At 35.5% G+C, this 25782-nt stretch overlaps 1 protein-coding gene across 1 annotated transcript in view; it reads right to left on the bottom strand.

Moving 5' to 3' along the window:
- Positions 1-327: 327 nt before the first annotated feature.
- The window catches only part of ALG13 (ALG13 UDP-N-acetylglucosaminyltransferase subunit), a 63278-nt gene continuing 37823 nt past the window's right edge, over positions 328-25782 (bottom strand). The window contains 13 exon segments of the mRNA XM_073227951.1: positions 328-1789; positions 4581-4764; positions 6287-6327; positions 10712-10951; positions 17470-17635; positions 18094-18165; positions 21060-21140; positions 21505-21560; positions 21664-21693; positions 23828-23948; positions 24308-24464; positions 24654-24764; positions 25211-25445. Coding sequence (XP_073084052.1) covers positions 1524-1789; positions 4581-4764; positions 6287-6327; positions 10712-10951; positions 17470-17635; positions 18094-18165; positions 21060-21140; positions 21505-21560; positions 21664-21693; positions 23828-23948; positions 24308-24464; positions 24654-24764; positions 25211-25445 — 1760 coding nt within the window. The 3' untranslated portion in view covers positions 328-1523.

Genomic DNA, 25782 nt, shown 5'->3' with positions numbered 1-25782 from the left:
TTATGAAGCCAGTATACTCACTGCCTTCCATCTTTCTTTACTAAAGTTGTCACATACTTGTAGAACAAGGATTTAAGATCAAGGATGCAAAAACAGAACACAACGAGTTCCATGTCTTATGAAGCAGAAGCCTTAACTAGGTCACTGATTTGGAACTCATTAATATCAATCGTCTCGAGAACAGCACATTGAAGATATGATACCTTTTTTGCAATGGATTCCAGTCCAGTTCTTTCAGCTGTTATAGCACCTCAACTCCCAAAGTCTCAAATATTTTTTGCCTGGGGTGTAACTCAAGGTGGGAAAGGACAGACTGACTCACAAGCATTAATCATCTTAATATAAAGACTTTATAAATATTAAGGCAATATAAATAACTTTTGTGGCAACCAAAGAATACACTTTAAATAGATGTTTGTCAGGTAAGAAACAGCAAAGCATTCATGATCAATTAGTCGTGAGAAATGATTCAGAAGAATCTTGTGGTCTTCAGGTAGATGAAAGGGAGAAGGCAGAAAGGCTGATGAAATATGTCTCACAAAGTCAGAGACAAGGCAGGCCTGGAGAGATACAAGTCTAAAAACAAAAACTGAAAGATACAACAACAACTGGAAGTACAGGACTATGAGAAAGTAAGTCTAGATCAAAGTTCCACAAGGAAGTAAACAGACTTAAAAAATGCAACCTAAAAAGAAACATTCTCAAGGGAAAACAACTAGATATGGTAGCACATGCATTGCAGTATCTTACGATCCAATAACATTTCAACTGGTCCCATCAATTCTTGTTATAAATTTGTTGTTTTGCAACCAAAGTACCAGTGGAAGAAAACATACTGGAACAATCAAATGTCTGTTACTCTTTGCTGCCAGGAAAAAGCGAAAAGAAAAACCCACTAATTTTAGCAATTTTAAATGCAAATTTTATTCACTGCTAACTGCAAAGAACACCAGTTCAGTACTGTGCAGTAAAACCTTTACATAAATCCAGTATTAAACAGAGCATATGGGATAAATCTAAAGCAGAGCACCATGTGCCTTCGAAATGGTTATCACAGAACACAACTCAGTTCAGACAATTAAGAAAAAATTCAATACTGCTAGTTACCCAGAAGCAAATGCTCTTGGTTTCATAAAAAAGCAGTTGTTGCACTTTTCATGGTTTAACATGGTATGTAATATCTAAACCAAGGATATAGTTCATGTGATTTATTCTTTTTGTAAGTTGGTACCATCAGCTAATACAAAGTTGAGAAGCCTGCTGATAGGAAAACAGTTGAATACAATGAAGTATGCTGAGTATGGGACTAGCTGCACATCCACCTCAATTTCCTTACCCACAACCCAGAGTAATACTCCTTTATTTTAAAGTACTATTTTAAACCAGAAGATAAAATAATTTTCAAGACAAATATAATAGTACCCACTCTAACCACCTAACTCAAACACTAACATAAAACAATTTTTAAAAACTAAAACACCAAGAAAAATGGCAGTGTTAAGAATTCTTCATACTGCTGAATCTTACATATTCTGAGGTACATGATGAGAAGCTAATGGAGGTGAAGCAATATAGCCAACTGGGTCAGGTCTCATAGTACTATGAATATGACAAGAACCACCACATGCTGCACCAACTGGATGCCAAGGGACACCATAGGGACAATCAGGCACAACAGGAAGACAGGATTCACAACCCAGCAAAGATGGCTGCCCAAAAGGATCTGACATCACTGGATAATAGACTGCTCCATGAGGCACAGATGCAGGGTCAGCATTTGGAAAAGTATCTGAAATACAGAATGTATACAGTATGCTTTATATACAAAGATACACAAAACACCAACATAAATGGATGATCTCAGGTAAAAATAAAATTTAGCACTAACTATAGGAAAGATTACAGCAATTATGGTGGGAGCACTTTAGATATCAACACTGATAATTTAAGACAGGTTATCAGAAGATTGTATGAAAATTTCCTTAAAAAAAAAGTGTGTGTTGTGTGTATATAATGTGTCAAATATATTCTACCTAGAGACAACTATCTCTCTGGGATGATTTAAGTACCAAAACAGACTAGATGCTACATTCTCTAGAGTCTTTCTAGTCAATTAAATTATTTTAAGAGTCAGTTGCAATTAAGTTATCCAATAGCTTTCAGTATAACACACGTCATCCAAATAACTATTCTGTATTTCTTAAGCAATTAAAAATTCAGGTGTCTGAAGTAGTGACTCTGTGGCATCTTACTACACTGATGGACAGTGACTGCAATGGGGTATGGGGGGGACTTGATAAAATGGGTGAATGTAGTAACCACATTGTTTTTCACGTGAAACCTTCATAAGAGTATATATTAATGATACCTTAAAAAAAACTCGGGTGTCTATACCATCTACCCTATACTTGAAGGTAAAGGTCTAAAGAGCATCCTAAAAGACCAACAATTTAAGTGTCATGTCTTGAATGTCAGTAAGATATTAGCATAATTTTAGTTTTATAGCACTTTAGCTACCTTAAGTCAGTTTTAGTGAACATAGATGCTGTTCTGACCCTGCTATAGTGACTACATAAATAGTAAACAAAAAGGAGGCCTTCATTACTTGGGATAACATAGATTAGCTCATTCTGTGAAATTAAGACTGCCACTGTCTCATGGTTTACTACAATTAAAAATTTATAAAAGGTACATGGTACAAAAAATAGATTAAAAGGTTGAAACTTTTTAATTTTTATTACCACAGGCCACATCACACCACCAGACTAGGGATAAGATTCCATAAGGCTAATGTTCCAAAACCATTAATATGTTTTAAAATAAAAAGGGAGGAAAGTAAATTCATATTCCTCACATGCCCCCGACACAGTATACTTATGCATTTAGTATATAAATACAGTGTATCTATCTCATTTAGTTCTTAGAACAATCCTGGCAAGTCAAGTATTTCCCATTTTACAGATAATTAGGGAGGTTAAGTAACTCAGCCAAGATCGCAACCATCAAGTGAGCAGTGCTGGATGGGAAACAGATTCGGTTAGGTTAGTCTACATCCTTTCTTCCACCTCCTGCTGACTCTTTCCAAGGACAGTCCAAAGATCCTGTTCTAAATCCTTCAAAATGCCTCCTCACGTTATACTGTGAACTCTTGGACAGAGCAACCATCTTTATGGTGTGGTGCAACAGTCTGAGGACTCCTTTACATACTTAAAAATTGAGGATCTGAAATAGCTTTTGTTTATGTGGGTTATAACTATCAATATTTACTGTATTAGGGAAATAAACTAAGAAAGTCAAGAATATTTAATTCATGTAAAAATAAGCCCACTACAGGTAACACAAAATTTTTACAGAAAACGATTTTCCAAAACAAAAATTGAGACAAGTGGCAGTTTTACACTTGTGCAACTCTCTAATGTTATGACTGAATATAGACAGCTGGATTCTCTTATCTGCTTCTGCATTTAATCTATCATGATAATGTTGTTTTGGTTGGAGTATATGAAGAAAATCTGGCCTCATACAGATTTGTAGTTGGAAAGAAGGGAAATCTTTCAAATAACTAGCCTTTCCAGATAATTGTAGATAACTTCTGACACTATACCCAAAAGTGGTAGTTTTTTAAAGGTCGGTAGCAATGTGGACTTTTTGTACTCTGTCAGTATTAAAATACAGTTTTATCTTGTACTTTTGATAAATGTTACAAAATCATGCACAGGTAACAGAGAAAATATTATTTCACTGAGATATACAGATCTCCCAAATGTTGACACACCATTATACAATGTAAAAAAACAACATTTATTAATAGACCCATCTATCTTATTATGAGAGTTAAGTACTAGGAAGCTGTCAAACTCATAGTGGCAGACAAATTTTCAAAAATTTTCATTTTTATTCAAAAACTAATTGTTACAGTGGACAACAAATACTACCAGTAGTTTTACTTGAAATGACAGGCTCACATTGTTCATTTGAGAAAATGTCTGCCAGATCCCCAAGTCTGAATAACCATAGTCAGTCCATCACTTTTTCAAGTTAAAATAGTGTTCTATGAAAAAAGCTAGTTCAGCTCAGAACTCAACCTCACAAATCCTTTTAAGTTAGTCATCAATATGCAGAGTACTTATTACTACTTACCATTTTGTTACACAGAATAAGTACAATTATTCAATGATAAAGATTTAATAGAAATGAGTATCTTTGATGAAACAAAAAATAAAACTGGCATTTTTTTGTATTATGGGTGTGGGAATGAACAAGATACTGATTACTAGCACACAGTTTCATTGCTCCCGCCTTAATTTGGGGCTTAGGCACCAGCAGTTTTACCCACCACTGACTTTTGCACCCTCAGTGCAAATATAACACAGTGAAAGAGACAATTAAAATCTGTGTATGATGATGAATACTTTGGGCCTCATGGATCCCTTAAAAGGGTCTCAGAGACCCTAAAGGACACACATAGCATGCTTTGAGAAACACTGGTCTAGTATATAGACCTAATGAAATACCTGAAGACTATTATTTACAATAAAATCTAATTGTCTTTCTTGCAGGCAATCTTACTATATACTCACCACTTGCTGATGCTTCTGCCTGTGTGCCATCTTGACTCTCCACCTCACTGTACAACTGGGAACTGGTTTGGTCTGCCAGAGAAGGTGTCTCAGTATAGCCTGGATAATTCTCTACATGAAGCTGCTGCTGCTGGTGCATATATGGCACACAGACTATGGAGTGCCAGTAGTTGTGGTGATAGCACTTAGATAAGAGAGGGAAAACACATACTTTACTGTTACCTTTTCTTACAATAGTATGGTTACCCACTTAAAAAAAAGATGGGCCATGATTTTTAGGTGGGGTAGCAATGACTTTTTTGACCTAAAAGATATGACATTTAGTAAATCTATTCTCTATTATAACTTTTAGGACATTTTCCAGCATCCCTATCTCATAGTTGGACCTAGAAATTCTTTTAAGAAAGCATCCTAATTAGAGATATACACAATGACCTGTATGCAAAGATGTCTTTTATAGCATTATTTTTAAAAGCAAAAAAAAAAATGAACAACCCAACTATTTGACAACAGGAAACGGAATGATGAAATCAAAGAGGCAATATGAAAATGCTGTCAATAGAAAAAAATGCTCACATTGTTAAATTAAAAGTTTATAAGATTATATAGCAGTGCATATTTTGTAAAATAAGTATATAAGCTGTAAGGAAACATCAGTGTACAGTGGTTATAGTTTGGCTTTGTTTTAGCATTGAGATTTATGACAATGAATGCTATTACTTTTAATATGAAAAATCATTAAAATATCTATTCTGCATTTATTTGCATTCCCATGATGTAAAACGCAGAATATTTTAAAATGCCATACCTTGCGGAATGACTTACATTTCCCTATGTGACTATTAATAAACTAACATAACTGAAGGGGAAAATAGTTTATTTTTCAATTCTTGATAAGAAATACAGTCTTGAAGAACAAAACACAGTCTACTACTTAATCTAAAAATGTGTGACAGTCGAAGAATATAGTTTTCTGGAAATGGTATGTCCAAGGTTTTAGAGAAATCTGTGTCTGGGAATACGAATTATTCTGAGCATTATCCAGGAGACTGGATCATTCACCAGACCTTAAGATGTATTATTCCTTTTTAGGAAGTATGCCATCTTGTTGTATCAGAAGTCAAGTGTATTTCAGGGATAAAATGATGGCTGAAATGATAAAAGGTCTTTACTGACATGAGAGACACCTGTCAGTGACATTAACATATCTGTCAGTAGTTCCCCCTTCAACAATTCAGAGTAGTGAAATCAGTGTTTGGCAACTACCTATGTACATGAGCGCTTTAAAAATAATATAGCTCTTTAAATGTCTTTGAATTAGTCTGATTACTTTTCCAATGAAATGCAGAAATAGCCATAAAAATGTTTTAAGTATGGATAAATAATCCATTTATTATTTTGAGACAGAAAAACATAATGAAGGACTGGCATATGTTAAATGTGGAGGCCAATATATGCTAAAGCTGTGGTGCGTAGAGCCCCCACTTACCATAATTTAACAACTATTTTTAAGAGAAACTGAAGCACTATGAGGCTAAAGTAGAAAACTGACCTATATCACCTTCAGAGATACCTTGTTAATGACAGGAATAAAACTTTTAGGCCCCTGATAGTATTCTTGGCTTTGAAAGTTCAAGAGTCTGATTATCAAAACAACTTCATTTTTAATATAGACTTTATCAAAGCAATTTTAACATGACTCTTACCTGCAATCCCAGATTGAAATAGTACTGCAGAACTTTTGTATCTAAAATTAAAAATTTTAATTTTAGTGATTACATGACATAAGCAATTAGAACACTTAAAAGCTTTTCTTTGAGTATTAAGGCAGATACCTTATCAACACATTAACATCACCCTCAATTCTCCCTTATAGTAAATGACTACTTACCTATCACTATAGAGACCATTTTCTGATTCAAAGTTTAATTTAGCAAATACGTATTTTATTTCTATTCTTAATATTAGGCAGACATTACAGGAATGCCACTTTGGCTAATATTTAGAAAGAATCCAGTAGAGGTATCTTCTTGCTTGTCTCAAGACTAAAATTTTACTTTAATACAAATCTACTACATAAGCAATCATATTGGTCCTCTATTAATGGAGCTACTACACTGTACAAATGAATGCTCTACCAATGCTAAGATTAGTGATGCCTACTGAAATAAGTGTATGAAGCAATTCATCTTGCTTTTATTTAACATGACCAATTTACAAGCCCTAGAACTCCAAAGAGAGGAGGCAATTAAGAAGGTAACTAAAAAAAAGTTATACCCTAAGGTGATAAAATTTTTCCAGACACAGAACTTAAAATATTTCACAAGTGAACAAAAGCTAGAAGTATGGTAGGAGGGGGAACAGTCATAGCATTCCTGTTCTCTAAATTCATCTTCACTGACTGACCTGGGATACATATTAACGTGTTCCATTAACAAATGAACTCTCAGAAAACAGCTTTCTTAAGTTGGAAATTCTAAGTAAAAATATACATAACACCACTTTGAAGAATCAGCTTGCATTTTGTGGGAGTATAGTATAAAGCTAATGCTCTAGCAAAAAAATATGAAAAGATAATAGCAGGAAATTCACAAATGGCATGAGATTCTACTCCTCAACATATATATACAGCCACACAGAACTTGTATACAAATATCCTCAGCAGAAACAAAATAAAAAATTAACAAGTGGGACTACATCAAAGTAAAAAGCTTCTGTATAGCAAAGGACACCATCAGCAGAACAAAAAGGCATCCTACACTGTGGGAGAATATATCTGTAAATGACTTATACGACAAGGGGTTAACATCCAAAATATATGAAGAGCTAGCATGCCTCAACACCCAAATAATAAATAACCTGATTAAAAAATGGGCAGAGGATCTGAACAGACACTTCTCCAAAGACGAAATTCAGATGGCCAACAGGCACACGAAAAGATGCCCCACATCGCTAATTATCAGGGAAATGCAAATTAAAACCACAATGAGGTATCACCTCACACCAGTCAGGATAGCCAACATCCAAAAGACAATAAACAACAAACGCTGGCGAGGATGAGGAGAAAGGGGAATCCTCCTACACTGCTGGTAGGATTATAAATTAGTTCAACCATTGTGGAAAGCAGTATGGAGGTTCCTCAAAACACTAAAAATAGAAATACCACTGAACCCAGTAATTCCACCCCAGGAATTTACCCGAAGAAAACAAGATCCCTGATTCAAAAAGACATATGCATCCCTATGTTTATCACAGCACTATTTACAATAGCCAAGATATGGAAACAACCTAAGTGTCCATCAGTAGATGAATGGATAAAGAAGATGTGGCATATACACAATGGAATATCTTTCAGCCATAGAAGAAAAGGAATCCTACCATTTGCAACAACATGGATGGAGCTGGAGGGTATTATGCTCAGTGACATAAGCCAGGCAGAGAAAGACAAGTACCAAATGATTTCCCTCATTTGTGGAATATAACAAAGCAAAACTGAAGGAACAAAACAGCAGCAGACTCACAGACTCTGATAAAGGACTAGGGGTTACCAAAAGGGAGGGGTTGTGGAGAGTGGGTGGAGAGGGAGAAGGGAATTAAGGGGCACTATAATTCACAGTCACAATATAGGTAGGTCACGGGAAAGGCAGTACAGCATGGAAAAGATAAGCAATGACTCTATAGCATCTTATTATGCTGATAGACAGTGACTGCAATGGTGGGGGGTGGTGTGGACTTGATAATACAGTTGAATGTTGAAACCACAATGTTATTCATGTGGAACCTTCATAAGATGGTATATCTATGATACTTTAAAAAAAATATCATGAGTATTATTCACAATAGCAAAAAAGTGGAAACCCAAATGTCAATAAACTAATAGATAAAAATGCAGCATATCCATACAATGGATTATTCAACCACAGAAAAGAATGAAGAATGGATACATGCTACAATCATGGATGACCTTTGAAAACACTATACTAAGTCAAAAAAGCCAACCTCAAGAGACCCCATATTGTATGATTCTACTTATATGAGATGTCCAAAATAGGCAAATCTATGGAGACAGAAAGTAGAATAGTGGCTGCCAGGGATGAGAATGAGGAGTGACTAATAATGTGGATAGGGTTTCTTTTTGGGGTGATAAAAACATTCTGGAATTAGTGATAGTTGCACATATTTGTGAACGTGTTAAAGACCACTGAGTTGTAAACTTTAACTGGGAGACTTATATGGTATGTGAATTATAGCTCAAGCTGTTAAAAAAAGTGGCACGGTAAGGACTATGAATATTCAAAAAAATCATTTTGAAATGCAATGGGGGATTATCATGAAAATGACCTAGTGGAGAGAATTTCAGTGGAATCACCATCTCAGAAGCAGAAAACCAGGTGAACAGAGTTCTTGTAAAGTAGGTGATAAGGTTCAAGTTTGGGGGGAAAAAAGTAGGAGGAGATAAGGTTCAACTATTTTATACAAAACTAAACAAACACCTATCTATGACCCATCAATTCCACTCCTAGGTATTTACCCAAAGGAAATGAAAACATGCTCGCAAAGACTTTTATGAGAATGTTCATGGAAGGTTTATTCATAAAAGCCCCAAACTGGAATTAGCCCAGATGTCCATCAATAGAATGGACAACCTGTGGAATATCCATACAATCAAATTATACTGCTAAGCAATGGACAACCACTAGTACATATGCAGCAACATGGAAAAACCTCAAAAGCATAATGCTGAGTTTAAGAAGCCTTCCACAAAGGACACATACTGTATGATTATATATTTATATGAAATTCTAAAACAGGTAAAACAGGCAGAAAAAAAAAGAACAGTGATTGCCTCTTAAAGGAAGTGGAGCTAGGGGTGGGGAATGACTAAATAGGGGCATAGGGAACTTTGTGGGATAATGGTAGTATTTTCTATCTTGACCAGGATTTAGGTCACAGAGGTGCAAGTATTTATTTGTCAAAACTCAGCAAGTGTACATTTAAGATTTGTGCATTTCATTATATGTAAACTTCACATCAGAAGAAAAAATAAATACCAAACTCTAGTTAAAGATATGTATGCTGAAGTTTTTATGCAATAGAACGTTGAAGTCTACAATTTACTTTGAAATGCACCAAAAAATAAGATGGATTGAAGGGCAGAGACATGGCTGCAGGGAAAGATGGATACATGAAGTACAGTTAAATGTTAATGATAAAACCTAGGTAGTGGATATATCAATATTTATTTTAAAATTCAACTTTCATGTATGTTTGAACATTCTCATAAAATGCTAGAATATGTATAATTAGCATTATGTGCCAACTGAGTAGATCTTGGGCAGGGGTAGGTAAGTGAAAGGAAGGAGGAAGGGTTTAGATACTGGGTAAATTAGGTGGAAATGACACATTATTAACAAAACAGGAAACCAAGAAGAGTCAATGCTTTACATGGCCTGGAGAGAAGAAAGAAGGGAAATAACAATGAATTTCATTATAGACAGACTGAGTTTGAAAGTAAGAAAGCCAAATGCAGCAAGTGGCTAGACACAAGTACCTGAAACTTCAGAGGCCAGGGCTAGACAGATTTAGGAACCATCTATATAAAGGTGATAATGAAGTTTTAAGGTAAAGAAAAAAGGACAGAATGGAGCTGAAGATGATCTTGGTAACTACCATAGGGGCTAGGAAGAAAAAAACAGCACAGAGAAGCAGCTTAAAAAATCAAGATAAAGTTACAGTACAGAAAGTATAAATAAGCTACAATTTTCAATTACAATTCTCTTTTGAGAAACACTGCCCAACAGAGGTATAAAACAAAGAATTTCCTATGGGAAACTGCTCTTTAAAGGAGGAAACAACCAATGGCTGAAATCCACGACAAATCAGACCCCCAATTCCTCCAAACAAAAGCATTCTCCAAATCTTTGAAATTAAGTTGGAATCCTAAATACCAAAGATTACAACAATTTCATACACTTACGGTAGGAATTTAAGAAACGAAGAAAATTTTGTTATCAACTCCTGCTTTTCAAGAAAAACAGTTGAGAAAGCAAAGATATCCAGTTGACAATCTTCTTCAGGAACAAGCATCTCAGACCTAAATAACCCTCACCCAAGTCTCAAAATCTACTTACCTTGAGGCAGATCACTGCCACTTGGATCACAGGAATAAGGTGGAGGTGGAGGTGGAGGTGGAAGAGGTAGAGGTGGAGGTGGTAAATTTGAAGCCTCTCCCACCTCAAGAGGATAAAGAGAAGAGGAAGGAGAAGAAGAAGAAGGAGGAGAAGGAGGAAGAGGAGGAGAAAGAGGTGGTGGTGGTAGATAGGCAGCAGGAATATGAGCAGAGAGGTATGGACAGGATGGTGAGGTGATCACTAAAAAAGAAAGAAAAAGTAGCAATGCACAACCTTAATACCTTACAAGCAATAGCTCATTGTCTACTACTCTTCCACCCCCAATATGGTCAAACAACTCTAATTCTTATGTTTTGACTTAAAAACAAAAACTTGGAAAGTAAGTTGCCCATATTCTCTTAGACAAACCAGTTAAAAACTAGGATCTATTACAGATTAGTTTTAGTTATGTAAATTACTTGAAATTAAGAGGACAAAAATCTGGAAACTGAAGAACTTTGACCACCAAAGACTTTAAACATTAGCTAACAGGTACATAAATAAAATACCATTAAAGCAAAATTTTTACTTAGCTTAATACAAAATTAAGGATGTTTTCAGCCATCTGCCACTCTTAGATCACTAAGAAGCTAGTAAGAGAGACTAAATTGCACAGACTACATATTAAGTAATCCTTGAGGGTTTCTACTTGTGCATTGGAGTAACATAAGGAATTCTAAATCATGGTATTTCCATTTCTAAGCATGTACAGAATCTAAAACAGGCTAGCTGAAATACCTTATCTCTTTAACTTTCTACACCTGTTACTACAGTTTAAAAATATTCATATAGGAGTCAGTTTTTGACAATTAAAATACAAATATGTTCAAATATTAATACATTTCTCTATGATAAAGGAAACAATGCAGTTCCAACCTAGTAAAAATATCCCTATATATACATAGTATGCCAGAAAATGTATTACATTTTTGACAAAAGGTGAGTGATACAACCTTTCAAGTTTAACTGAATCATTTTAGCTGACTTAGAAAGTCAAGTACTAAATTTTATCATTGTTACCTGCACTTTAATTTTAATCCTGAAAAGTATAGAAAAGTTAGTCTCATTCTTCAATAAAGGTTTAAATTCAGTTTTAGAACACTTAGTTCAGTACAGAACAGTCCACACAAGCTGAATTTGTTATCCTAGTAATTTAACGAGAGGAGTAAGGCCAAGTATTAGAAGTAAACCACACTGTTTTCATTCATTGACATAAATATTAATAACACACTTATCTATACTCTTTATACAGTTACAGGCTAATAGTAATAGGAAATCTGTGTCTTAGGGTAATATAAAACTTAATAAACAGCTCTTTGGGGTGATGAAACTTCTTTTTTTGGTTGTGGTGTTATACAACTCTATGCACGGTCAAAAGTCATACAACTGGGCACCAAAAGACAAACTTTATTGTATCTAAGTTAAACTTTAAAAACTTGCTCAATTGTTTTCGAGTTTTGTCATACATATAGAAATATCCACTTTTACAGTTTTGGAAAAGGAATCTAATTTTTAGAACATCTCCAAATGCTCTGAAGACCTCATGGATTTGTTTTCTCTTATTCCTCTTAAACTAGCACTCAAATCGCACCATTTTAAAAAAGCAAATGAAGTTCACTCAGCTAAAGACAGAATGTGATGATGATCACTAAATAAAAACCAACTATTAGACACAGAGGTAGCTAAGTAAGTTCTCATGGGCCTGAGAGAATCAAGGGCAGAAGAGATTTGGAGGTTAACTTTATCTGAACTCACCTTACTTGTAAATACATATTGTAATAAACCCCCCCCCCCCCAAGAAAAAGCTTTTATAATTTCCAGCTACTCTCTAGAGATACCATGAGCATTCTCATTCAGTTTTAATAGGGCTCTGCAGACTTAAAGGGAATATAATTCAAGAGCTAACTCCACGACAATGGAACTTTTCTAAAGTATTAATGGAAGCCAATGTAATGTACTAAAAATGCTTATTCCCCCTTGTCTTTGTAGCTGCAGTCTGCTTCAGGACATTTCAGGGGAGAATATGAATATGCATAGTAAGATTCGGCTTCTTACAGATCAGGCCTGGACCTAGGTGTAGTGAGGTGCAAAACTGAAGGGGCCACCAAGTTAACACTCAAAATAACCCATGGCAAGTAAAATATCAAAATTCTAAATTAAGACAGGATCCAAGCTTGCACCTGCATGACCCCCAAGAATGAATGTCTCATTCAACTCACTGTAAGCCTGGCACACAGATTTTATATTTAAAGTTTCAATACTTTATCATGGATATTTTCTGCATTAATCTTTATTTTTTAAATAGTGCATTAAAGTACTATCTTGATTATTGTGGGTTTTTGGGACTTCCTTAAATCTTGCATCCAAGCCAAATGAGTCACTAGTCGCAGCTCTGACAAGCACCTTCGAAGTTACCAAAACTCAGGTGACAGGATTTAATGCTTATGAGGAGACTCATGTTAAAGGCAATCATAGCATCTAGTAGGTAAGTGGCTTAAAACAGGATGGAATTGGGTACCAGAGAAACACATGAATAACACAATGGGAAATACGAGTTGTTTCATCTAGAGGACTGACAGGAATGATAAAGAATAACTAAAAAGCAGCCATGAACTAGTAGACTTACAGTTGAGGTTCCTAAGTGACTCAAAAAACAAAAAGTAAAATAAATGAAGGCAGTATACATTTTTAGAAATATCTACATAGAACACAATTTGGCATTTAAAGAGTAAGCATTCGATGTCTGTAAGTGAGGCATTACAATGTTTGATTCAGCTGTTACTTCATTTTTTTTTTTTTTAAGCTCAGGCATCTGCCAGAAACAGCGGTTTTCCCTTACAATTAGCACAAAGTAGTAAAACGGTCTACATTAACATTTGCAGTGAAATTTTTCTATGGTAACTAACATATACTGCATGGTTTTGTTCCAGGCACTGCGCTAAACAGTTAATTTTTAAGTTATAAATCAAAGAAAACACATTAAATGAATTATTTTAAAGTGGACACTATGAAGGTCAAGTAAAACTTTGCCAGCCATTCAAGAAAAATTCCGTGTGCCCCATCCCAATCACCCTCCCTTTCCCACCATAATTAACTGTTATCCTTTCATAGTATCATCTCCTTATGGTCTTAAGGGTTTTGTTACCCAAATATCTATCCCTAGATAGTAATTTTAAGTTTATGTCTTGAATCTCTTTTAAGTCTGTTGGTCCTTTCTCCACCTCTGTCATTTCCTTTCAGTTTTTTTTTTGAAGAATCTGGGTCCTTGGACCTGTTAAATTTCCCAGTCTGGATTTTGCTGATCACATACCCTTGGTGCATTTCAACATGTTCTTCCACATTTCCTGCAATTGGGCAGCTGGTTCCAGGAGGCTGGATCAGACTCAGGATTAATTCCCTTGGTACTTCCATAAGTAACATGTGACTGCCTCTGCAATCTCAGCAGCTATTTCTGCTTAATACTCATCCATTCAGTAAGGACTGCAAAATGATTGTATTCTGCCCCTTTTATTCACTGATAATATATATATATATGCATGTATATTAGCATTCTAACTATATATATATATATATATATATATATATACACACACACACACACAAACATTTGCCCTCATCTACTATTTGGTTACACATTGGTTCAGTTCATATAAGGCAAGCAGAATAAATGCTTCTTTCACTTTCAAGAAAATGAACTGGTTTCCTATCATCCTCTTAAAGTAACCAATGTTAAAAACATTAAGAACTTTAAAATTTAACACATTTTATATGTGCTAATCTACTGTAATTATCATTGCTGAGGCTTAAATTATTCCATTTTTGGCCAGTGGGAACCTGTTCAAGACGGCTCCTAAGTCCTTTTGACATGACCCCAGTAACTCTTCCTAGCTATCTGCCATGACAAAATGATCCAGGCTCATCTTGAACATTTCCTGCAGCCATTTCTCCACAAAGCCCCCACCTTTTTTTAAGTGAGAAATAGTATTTCAAGACTACAAATTGAGTGGTAAGGTTATTCATCATTTCTAGGCCTTTTCTGTGGACAAAGCTAAGAAATATACACATATATTTAAAGATAAAATACCTCAAGTTTATATTAATACTTTCAAATTTAGGACCACAGAAGCTTTTACTCAGCCTCTTTGTCACATCTGTATTACTTTCTTCCATACTGAGACTCCTGGTTTGCAAGAACATGAGGGGATAAAATTAGAATATCCCATACCCACTCTTGTTTTAGCCAACATTCATTTCAGAACAATCTAAGTGAACTTGATATGATTCCTGAAAGCATTACAAAATGCTTAGCACATGGTCTCTCAACTCTACCATTTTTAAAAATAGCTATGCTGTATCTACAATGTCTAAATATAAAGCTATTGCTATTACATAGTAAATTCTCAACCTCTAACCTGTTTGTCTTAATTCTTCCAGTAATTATGTATTTAATACCATCAGATCTTAGGCTGATGTTTCTAATTATTTTAGTTGTCTTAAAGTCAAAGCTCATTCTCTAGTACACTGATGTCCATTCAAAACAACTTTCTGTGATGGTAGAAATAACATTTCTGGGCTGTCCAATATAGTTGCCTCTATCTCCATGTGACTTTGAGCAGTTGGCATGTGGTTGGTGACTGAGCAACTGAAAGTTTATTCAACTATAATTAACTGAAATTTAAACTGTTACATGTGGCTAGTGATTACCCTGCTTGATGGCATGGCTTTAGTAGATTCTTCAGGAAGGGCTCATGCAAATAAGATTCTCTCAATTCTTACAGCTGCCTTTAGGCTTGAAAATCAGTTTAGTTAGATATAAAATCTTTGGTTTACATTCTTATTTATTATCTCAAATGTTACTCCATTTTCTTCTGGCAGAAGCTATCAAGTTTGATGAATAGCATTTCATTTCTTTTATGTCCCATAGGCTCTTTCATCTAGATTACAAAAGGACTTTTTCTTTAAAGTCCAGACATTTTACTAGAATGTTCTGGTGTTGCTTGCTCTGGGTCAATATTCTCAGGTATGCAGAGTGCTATTTCAGTATACAGTTTTAAAGCTTTTTCAATTTCCTAAAAGTTTTCTGAATTATAGGTGTTATCATTTGTTCTTTTTCCTTACTTTGGTTTTCTTCTTCAGGGAGGACTTCTACAGTGTTTGGTCTCCTCTGCCTAACTTTAATACATCACTTTTGATTTTTTTAATCTTCCTTTTCTTCATTTTAGATTTCCCTTCTTTCTTACATCTTTCTCTTAAAGCATTATCTGTTGTATATATTTGGTCATGTTTGTTATAGTTTTGTCTTCATTACTGAAATGACTTTCTTCCATTTCTAATGCTTTCCTGAGTTGTCACATATGAATTTTTCTAACTCATTTGCTATTTTTTATACCATTTTATTGATGTCTTTAGCTCATTCTGAAATAGTTAATTTAGTAGGTATATTTCTGACATCCCACATGTCTTTAGGGATATTTTTTTCCCCTCAAAATATCTTTGTATAGAATTTGACCTTTGCACTTTTCTTCCATTCATTTTTAAGTGAAATTATTTTTCATGAACTTTAGAATGAGTACAGGAAAGCTTTTCTAACTTCATAGGACTTGATTTTCTTGTGCAGTATTAAAAACCATGAATGCTTTCTAGGATGCCTTGACTCTGTTCTCAACTTTAATCAGAACCTGCTCTTTTTACTATACTAATCGATTTTGATTGCACTCCCAGCAGTTCTTCATGGCATGTCAGTTTTGAGTGTTCTTAGGGGCTAAATTGTTCCAAGCCCTTCAATTTCTTTACTATGTACCCAAAGCACTCACCCAGTATTGGAGAGGTCAAATCCCTTCCCAGTCTTAGCTGCTCCTTCCAAATTGGCTGCTTCACTTTCCCATGAATTATTAGCTCGTTTGTGGCTCTTCTGTTCTCAGGTCCATCAGACAACAGCCCCAATGCTTCTGTTTTCTTGCACCCACATAGACCTGATAGCATTCAAGTCTTGTGACTGGTGGTTTGTCCCTACCTGCTTAAATCTGGGGGTTCGTGGTGATACCTTGGTCACCTAAGTTTTGTTGTAAGTATTGTCCATGGTTTGGTTTTGCTATTTCCATTTTTATTTGGGGACTCAGATCGAAAACCTATGCTGTTGACATCACCTTTCCAGAATTCTGAGAACTTTAAATTAATTGACTCACTGGAATTCTACATTTTTAAGTTGTTACTATCAGTACCCCAAACTCACAGATCAGAAAGGTTCAAAAACTTACCCAAAATTACATAGCTACTAAGTTGTAAAACCAAGATTCAAGCCTAGATTTATTAAATTCTGGAGCCCATAATTCTTTATTACAACATTCATGGGAAAATGATTCATTATATGGAAAGTATTTTATAGCAAACTTTTTAGGAATTATCTGTGAAGGGTGAAACATCTCTAATTCCTGTACAATAAAACTTGACTCAAAGTTTAAGAAACTTGTTAAGTCCTCTAAACTCTCAGTGGAGTAGCAAAATAGCTACAAAATCATATCAAAACCAAATTTGCAAGAAAAAACTGAAACCCTGGCTCTTAGTATTACGGATTCCTCAACTATGGAACATACTTTATTAATTAGCTTAAATTTAATACTGGATATTAAAGTAATCCTATATAATCACTAGAATTGTTGTATGTGCATGTTCATGAATAGCAAAAGAGGTTTCCAAAGTAGCAACCACTGATAACCTACCTGGCCTGCCTTGTGTAGGTGGAGATACAAATAGAGGCTGCATAACATTCTCTGAGGGAACTGAAGTGGTATTACTAGCTTGATTAGCTGCTGCACAGTTTGGTAAGACTGAAGCTGGGACATTACTGGCACAGGAAGCTGCAATTGCCGCAGAATTTACCATCACCTGTAAGTGTGGAAGAAAGTTTATAACTCTAAGTTCAATTTTTCAAACAATATTAGTCTCTTACTTATCCTAAATTTCATTAAATAGTATTGTGACAACTAAAACATCGAGAAGTCAATCTTTATGTGAACCCTGTATGGGAAGGAAGTTTTGGGAAGTTTTAGTAAATGACATAGACTTGACAGGTAATTTATATTAGCTTACTCATTATACAAGAGATCCAGAGTAGAATATGAGTAGTCTAATGCCAGCACACAGAACAGCATCTTGATCACAATAGATGCTCAATTTGTTGAATGAATTTACTACTCATTGTGCCAGGCACCACAAAGTACAATACTTAATATAGAAATATAAGTAGCTTCTTGAAAGTATGATGAAGGGCAAAGAGAAGAAGAAAAAATTCATTTTCCTCTGTTCAGACCATTGCAACTGCTTGATAACACTATGAAGATTACCTTCTGGGGGTAGTTGTATGAGGTAACTGTGTCCTGAGGAGACATAGAACATGGTCCTCTGTCCTGAAGAGACTTTAATGAATACAGAAATACAGTTAAATAAAGGGAAATCAAGAAACCAAACAACATATCAATAAAAAACTCTGCTGTTTCAACATCTCCTAAAATTAAGCAAAAATGGTATATCCTCAAAGTACTCAAATTTGGAAGTGCCTACTAAGGTAATATTCCAGAAGGTATCAATCTGTTGCCTGACTGAGGTGACTGCTCTATTTCCGATCTACAGAAATCCTGATCATATGCAACTCTAGTCCCAATGTAGATACTAAAATATAATGGAGGATTGTAATGTAAACACTTTCTTAGTGGCCTTCCTTGCCTTAAAAGCTTCAACATCAGTAGGACCAGCAGCAGTTTTGCTAAAAGAAAGCATGCCATTTGAAGATATAACTTAAGACAAAGGTAGGTATCTGGTTGTTCAGCCACATCCTATTCAAGCAGGATGTAGTATAGTGCAAACACTGCTCTCCTCTGGTTCAAGACCTTGTCTTTGTCAAAGTAAAATGATTTTAAAATGCTCAGAGCTATGCATGACAAATTGTCATCACAGAAAGAAAAACTAGCAGCAGAAATTGGTAATAATGATAACGCAGAGGGAATCAAGGGAAGTAATCACAGGAAACAAGAGGAATCGCACTGTGACAAAGGTAAAACTAACTTACATGGACATAAGATTGCATGTCTCTAAAGTCTGTTCAACTACAGCCAAAGCACCTGCCAAAAAGCAATCTTTAGCCCTGGCTCTAAAGATCCAGTATCAATGTTAAACTCTAGGAAAAGATTTAGTTGAGAACTGGGCATGGAAATAAGATGTAAGAGTAAATGTTCATGGTTTTTCAGAAGTTCTGTGCCCAGAAATCTCTAAGTCCTGCATTGGTCCTCTCCCCTCAGAATGCTGTGAAAAAATTACTTAGGAATTTGCTATGGATTTGGTGACTAGAGGGTAGAAGTGGAGCACATTATGAAGAGATTGAAAGCTACTGGTAATGTATGATAAAGTAAATTCAGAACAAAAGAGAACATGTGGCAAGTGAAATTAAGTGAACAGAAAGAAATGTCTACTCTTATTATCCCTGATAAGATTTTTACTTGTTTTTTCACTTTTTTGTGCAATTCGCTATTTTAAGTGAAAGGCTATTTTAAGAGATATGTGATATGAGACTAGTAATGATGGAGGGGGAAAAACCTATTTCTCTAGATGGGGCAAAGGAAGGAAAGGAGAAGTAAGGGGAAAAGACTTAAACATCATAGTTTTCACCTTCCTAAGATGGCCTAAACAGTAAAAACAAAAATCTTGTACCTGAAGCTATCAAAGTTAAAATTAATCAAAGTTAGAGAAAAGAGGGTAGTTATTCAAGTTCTTCACAAATATTTCAGTTCTCCTGGGTACATGGTAGGTTGCTCTTCTGGCCTCATCTAAAGTGAGGTATGGTCATGCGACTTGCTTGGCCAATGAAATACGAGCAGAAATATTAAGAGCCAGTGTTCAATTTTCCTATCTTTAGCCCTGCCAAGGTGACTGTGAAAGCCCAAGTCCAACAGTCTGGGGCCCTGAGTGACTATGATGAACAAAGGCCTGCAACTAACCTGCAATGGACATACAATATTAGCAAGAAAACTGTCCTGTCTGAAGCTGCTGATATTTTTAGAGGTCGGTACTACAGCTGACCTGACTAAACAGTAGTTGGTAACTAGAAGTAGGGTGCTGCTGTAACAAAAACCTAACTTGAGAAGATTATGAACTTGAAGCCATTACGGGAAGAGATTTAGAAAACAATGTTAGTTTCATATTTTGATTACTAGTAGATGGTTTAATAAGGTATCCTAAGACAGACATGTATAGAAAAGTAGTTTGCAGGCAAAAATGAAAGGGAATAGAGAATCCTTGAATACAGGAACTTGTAGGGTTGAAGCAACTGCTTCAACACAAAACTATACAGTTAAATTGATAAATGCTCTGAACAACAAAGAACAGTTAAAACTTGGCTTCAAAGCAAGAATCCAACTAAGGATATAGCACCCAATGAATCATGAACTTGGCCAAAATGGCTCATGAAAAAGCAACCAAAGATGGCTCTTCCATTCAATTCCTGATAAGCTCAAAGTATCTGAAGTTAGGTAGAGAGAGACATAGGAATAAGAAAGCAAAGAATTATAGCAAATCTAAGTAGTATATCTATTTTAAAAAAAAAGAACTGGCAGTATGGCTATTGGCACTTGAAACTAACAGGAACCAAAGCAGCGGCATAGTAAATCAGTCGAAGAAACTATGAGAACTAAAACTGTGCAAGTGAGATAAAATGTCCCTTGAGCCCCCAATTTCCTATAAGTAAGAAGTAGGTTGAGTAACCAAGAGTCCTAGAAAACAGTGAACCAGGGAGCCCCTCTGGGGAGCAGTCCCCAGGCCTCAGCTGAGGGTCCTCAAAATGTCTATCTATCATAACAAACTTGTTACAAGCAGGTAATGTTTCCCCCATTTTCCCCAAGTGGGACTTTTTACTGCAATTTTTCAGTCCCCACTCCTCTGTTATAACCTGGGTGTGTAAGAGGTAAATTACTTTGTCTCTTTAATTTTAGGCTTCCAGATCAAGAGGAGCCACATCTGGACACAAAACAAAGTACTACACATTTCCCAGAAACCTTGGGCTGAGTTTAATTACACTGAACAGGATTTTGGGGTTGTCACCCTTGAGGTGAATCACGTATTCTGCCTATAGGAGGGAGTTTGAGCTGAACTGTTTTAGTCCTTAAGTGTTTTTAAAATATTTCCAACTTTTTGACTTCCAGGCACAGAGAAGTTAGATTCTTCAGTGGGACATACTCTGGCTGATGAAAAAGAAATGCAAAGAAAGTGACTCATATCATCTCCAGGCGGAAGCTGTAAGAGCCAGTGCACCATTCACTACCTTTTGTTTCCTGCCTTGGCAATCATGGATGGAGCTTCCATCAGCCTGAGTCCCTGAGCAGAGCCCTCCTGTAGACCTCCACTGGACATGCAGCATAACCAAGAAGCAAACTTTCGTTATATTAAGTGAGATTATGGACCATTCCTACTAATACAAAAAGCATGATAAAATCCTCTAAAATATCACGCTTGATGTTTTAATTTCTTCTTGTATTGACATGTATTAGGAATATCTCTAAACAGATTAATTTCAGAAAAGGGGTGTGATCTTGAATGAGTTACTTAATTTCTGGATCTCAGTGTCTTCACCTATAGGATGGGAATGATATCCTAAATACCTTATAGGATTGTTATGATTAAAATATATTTAGATGTATAGCTGTTAGAACAGTGCCCTAGTACACAATAGGAGCTATAGGTGCTGGCCATTATTATTAAATACCTACCAAGTTTGCTGTAGATTCAGTTGTGCTATAAACATCTGAAGTTTCATAGTCTGGTTCTAGAGAATATAGCCAAAGTAAAGTAAAAAGTGAGCATTATTTTAGAGTTTGAAATTTTATAAAATAATGATTAATGTCAGATTACATCTAGATCTCACTGACCTGAAGGATAAATATATTCTTCATATCTCCCTAGAAAAAAAGACAGAAGAAGGATGTTCATGTAGGGCTTTTTAGCTCAGCAGAGCCAAATGGCCAAATAAAACTTGCTTTTTCTCAAATTTTATTGATATGTGTTCAAAGCCAAAATGTATACATCCTTGAAACAAGTGATTTGAGATATTACAGCCAGAAATTGGCTGTAAACAATACAAATTTATCCTCTGAAAATTCCCTTAGTTCTTAGAGGTCAGGCAAAGGTTAAAAAAACCCAGCTATGTCCAATTTTTCCAGTGATTAAGTTCATTGCTCTAGAGTTAGGACTGTCTAGATTTGAATCCTGATTAACTGTATTACTTTAGGCAGGTTATTTAGTTTGTATCTCAATTTCTTCACCGTAAGACATGGATAACAGTACCTAGCTCATCAATAGGTGGGGATGAGTGAAAAGAACATGGCACTTGACATAAGAGTAAATGGTGTACAAAGTAATCTGAGTATAACCCATAGTTTGCTAAGGTTAAACATTACAGATATGTCATGCCTCATCTGTTTTTTCCACCTGTTTCAGGTAAATAATACATTTAAAATCGGTTTGTTCTCAAAGGATGGCTTAGTGGACTCAGGTACTGACTCAGGTACTTTAAGATTGCTATGCCAATGAAATGCAGAGAAAGTCAATCTTCAACTGGACAGTTTTCCACCAAACAAAACCCCACAAGTCAAAACTGGATTTGATTCTTAAACACATCACTTATCAAACACACATGCATGCAACCACTCCAAACATCAGGATTTGATGTGAGAAACAAAGACTGTGATTATGTCACTACAAGTGAGCAGCACATCTGAAGGTACCCACCAGGCTAAAGAGAGAAGACAAAAGGACCATGCTGAGTAAAAGAGCAGAGAGCACACATCCTTAAGCACATGCACGTACAAAGTCTTCACAGATTGATCCTGTGCTAGATGTTTCCTTATTAAATTTCTAGAAATATCTATTTTCTTCTACATAAGTAACAGAAAGAGGAGCATCACAAGAAAATAAGCAACCTGGCTGTTAAGTCATTCAGACTGCTTCGCACCTCTTTAATCACCCAATTCCTCCAGAAATGCTTCAGCTGGCATGCCACCTTACAGTAAAATGGTAAAAATAAGCACACTTGTGGTGAGAGGCACTGTAACAACTGTTAAGGGCATATATATACATTTTAGAGCCAGACAAACCTAAATTCAAAATTATCTCTGCCAGTCACAAAGAACCACATATTACATGATTCCATTTACATGAAATGTCCAGAATGTCCAGAATAGACAAATCCATTAAGACAGAAAGCAGACTGGTGGTTTCCTAGGGCTGGGTGGAGGCAGATGGGGGGAAAATGGGGAGTAGCTGCTAACGAGTACAGGGTTTCTTTTTGGGATGATTAAAATGTTCTAAAATTGATTGTGCTGATGATAGTTATGCAACACTGACTATACTAAACACCACTGAATTATATGCTTTAAATAGCTGAATTGTGTGGTATGCAAATATCTAAATAAAGCAATTATTAAAAATATAAATCTCTGTCACTTACCAAGGGTATGACTTTGGCCATGTCACTTACCCTTTCTATCTCAGTTTCCTCATATACAAAATAAGGACACCACATCCCTCAGAGGGATAAAGTATTTTATTAAACTATCAATATAATTACTTAGTACAGTGGATGGTCAATAGGATTCAGTGAATAGTAATGTTCATAAACAAAGTAAGTTACTTCGGATGAAAGTTATTTCACAGACGTCTCATAAAATAATAGCTAGTCATGTGAAACGCCTAAAGTAGTTATACAAATTGTGAGGACAATATGAATATTGTTTTACTAATAAGGAATAGTTGTTTTCCATACTGAAGTCCCACCAAAACAAATTCACTAAAGACATATGCAGAGAGCTGAAAGTAAGTTATAACAATTTAGTGGCCTACGGAAACAGAAGTCTGTTCTTCTGAGAAATACCAAAACATCTTCAAAAACCTAACAAGCTCTAAGACAACAACTGGTAACTTTCAAAAACCAGAACAGATACCCACAAAACTTTGAATCTACTTCACAGCTCTGATGTGTTAATGCCACAGAATCATCTTCAAAAAAAAAAAAACATTTAATTGCAACTGACTCACCATTGTCATTCTGGTCATTGCCCTCCTCTGAATTCAAAGTCTGTGTGCCTGAGCTATGTCCTTGCCTTGCAACATAGTATCTCGAAGGAACAGGAACCATTGTAGAGGGTCTTCCATGATTCTGTACCAAAGACACACACATATACATACATATACATGCAGTTCTCTCCCTTTGTAGCCAGAAAAAAAGAGCTATAAATATTTTAAATGTACTTGACATTAGAAAAATGAAGAAATAATAATCAAGAAAACAGAAAATATTGCCCAAATTATTTGTCCACCTCTATCAAAAAATCTCTAAGAACAGCTTTAAAAAGTTTCCCACCTTTAAAAGCTCTAAGATGCAAACTCATGTTTTTCAGAAGGGCTTTATTTGGTTGTTTGTGTAAAAAGCTAAAATTTATCCACATAGCCTTTATTTTTAAAAAAAGGAAAAGGGAAAGGTAAACAGCTTTTTGAGTAAAGCTTTGACCTACTTACAGGTATAGTTGGATAAGCAGTCTCGCTCCCTTCTTCAACTTCATAAAAAGTAATGGTTTCTTCCAAGCTCCTGGGCATCTGTCCATTCTCAGGAGCAAAGCTATACTCGCACTCCTTATTCACACAATGCATTTGGCGTTGACTACGCCTAAAGGAACTTAAGTATTTCAGAGTATGAGAAGGAGAAAAAAATGACAGAACATGGTAGTAACTTGTTTCTAATTTCTAAATAACAATTCAAACATCTCAATGTTGAATCTTCAAAAAAATTTAGATCACATATTTGTTACTTAACAATAAAGCCAGACTTACCCATTTTCTCTTTCAACACTGAATATTCACTTACCGAGATCTATAGAAGTTATCATAGCTCTGGCAGCACTTTTTACCTGGGCCAGGGTAAAAACCAACTTTAGGGCCCTCCATATTGTGCCTGTTTATAAAGCGAGATGAATCCCTAAGAACAGAGGGAAGGGAAAATAGAATTCTTTATTTAGTAGTGCTTGAGAAGTCAGTTCTTGTAGTTAAACAAAATTAACAACATCTTTCTAAAATCATCCAAATACAGCTTTGCTCTCCTCACTACTGGTATTAGGTCTATCCATCATCCAAGAATATAATGCCACATTTATGGCACTCACCTTGATAGCATTCTATCACCTAGCATCTCTTCAAACTGCTCCGTATTTCTCTAGACTCTGAGAATACATATCTTCCAATACATCTATTAGACAAGAATTTAAGTATACATAACTTCTATCCTCCATGCTCCCTTCAGGCAGATATTATAAGAGAAATCTAAACTATTAAGATATTTCTAAATTCTACAGTAATTCTGTCCAGGAATGATTTACAGTATTTAAACAGAGGTGTACATTATCTTTAAAGTCAGTAAAGCCTTACCTGGGCATCCCATATACCCAACTGAGTCTCTGAGATGAATGTTGAGGATGAGAATGTTCACTAGACATAGTATTGCCAGCTGTCTGTGAGTGGTCATGCCCATAACGCATACTCTGCTGAAGTCTTGGTGGGAAGGAAGTGCCTCCCTTGCTGTAAGCCATAGTCATATAAATCTCTTTTCCTCTAACTTTCTTGAACATCTTCTTCCGTTGCTTCATGTTCACGTCTGACGTAGCTTTCAGGCAAACCAAGAAGCAGCAAATAAACTTCATAACCAAAGCAAAAGATCTAATGTCTCCTCCCAACTCCCACAAATGCCTAAAATTCTTGGATTTTTTTTTTTTAACAAACCAAATAAATACAGGGAGGGAAATTTTGTATTTTTTAAGGGTGTACTACATCTTCCATTTGGAAGAGTAAAACCAGCAGGTAATCTCTATCAATGGACATCTCAGCTCTATCTTTTGTATAGGCAACTTTGGTCCTCAAAAAAGTCATTCTCATCACTTACATTACTATTATCCAAGAAATTATGCCTATTAATATCCCTGGCTGCTTCTGTGAGGTGTTTT

Source organism: Manis javanica, chromosome X (assembly GCF_040802235.1).
Source record: "Manis javanica isolate MJ-LG chromosome X, MJ_LKY, whole genome shotgun sequence".
In the NCBI taxonomy this organism is placed as follows: domain Eukaryota; kingdom Metazoa; phylum Chordata; class Mammalia; order Pholidota; family Manidae; genus Manis; species Manis javanica.
The sequence above is the reverse complement of the archived record's forward strand: the minus strand, read 5'-3'. Positions and strand labels throughout refer to the sequence as shown.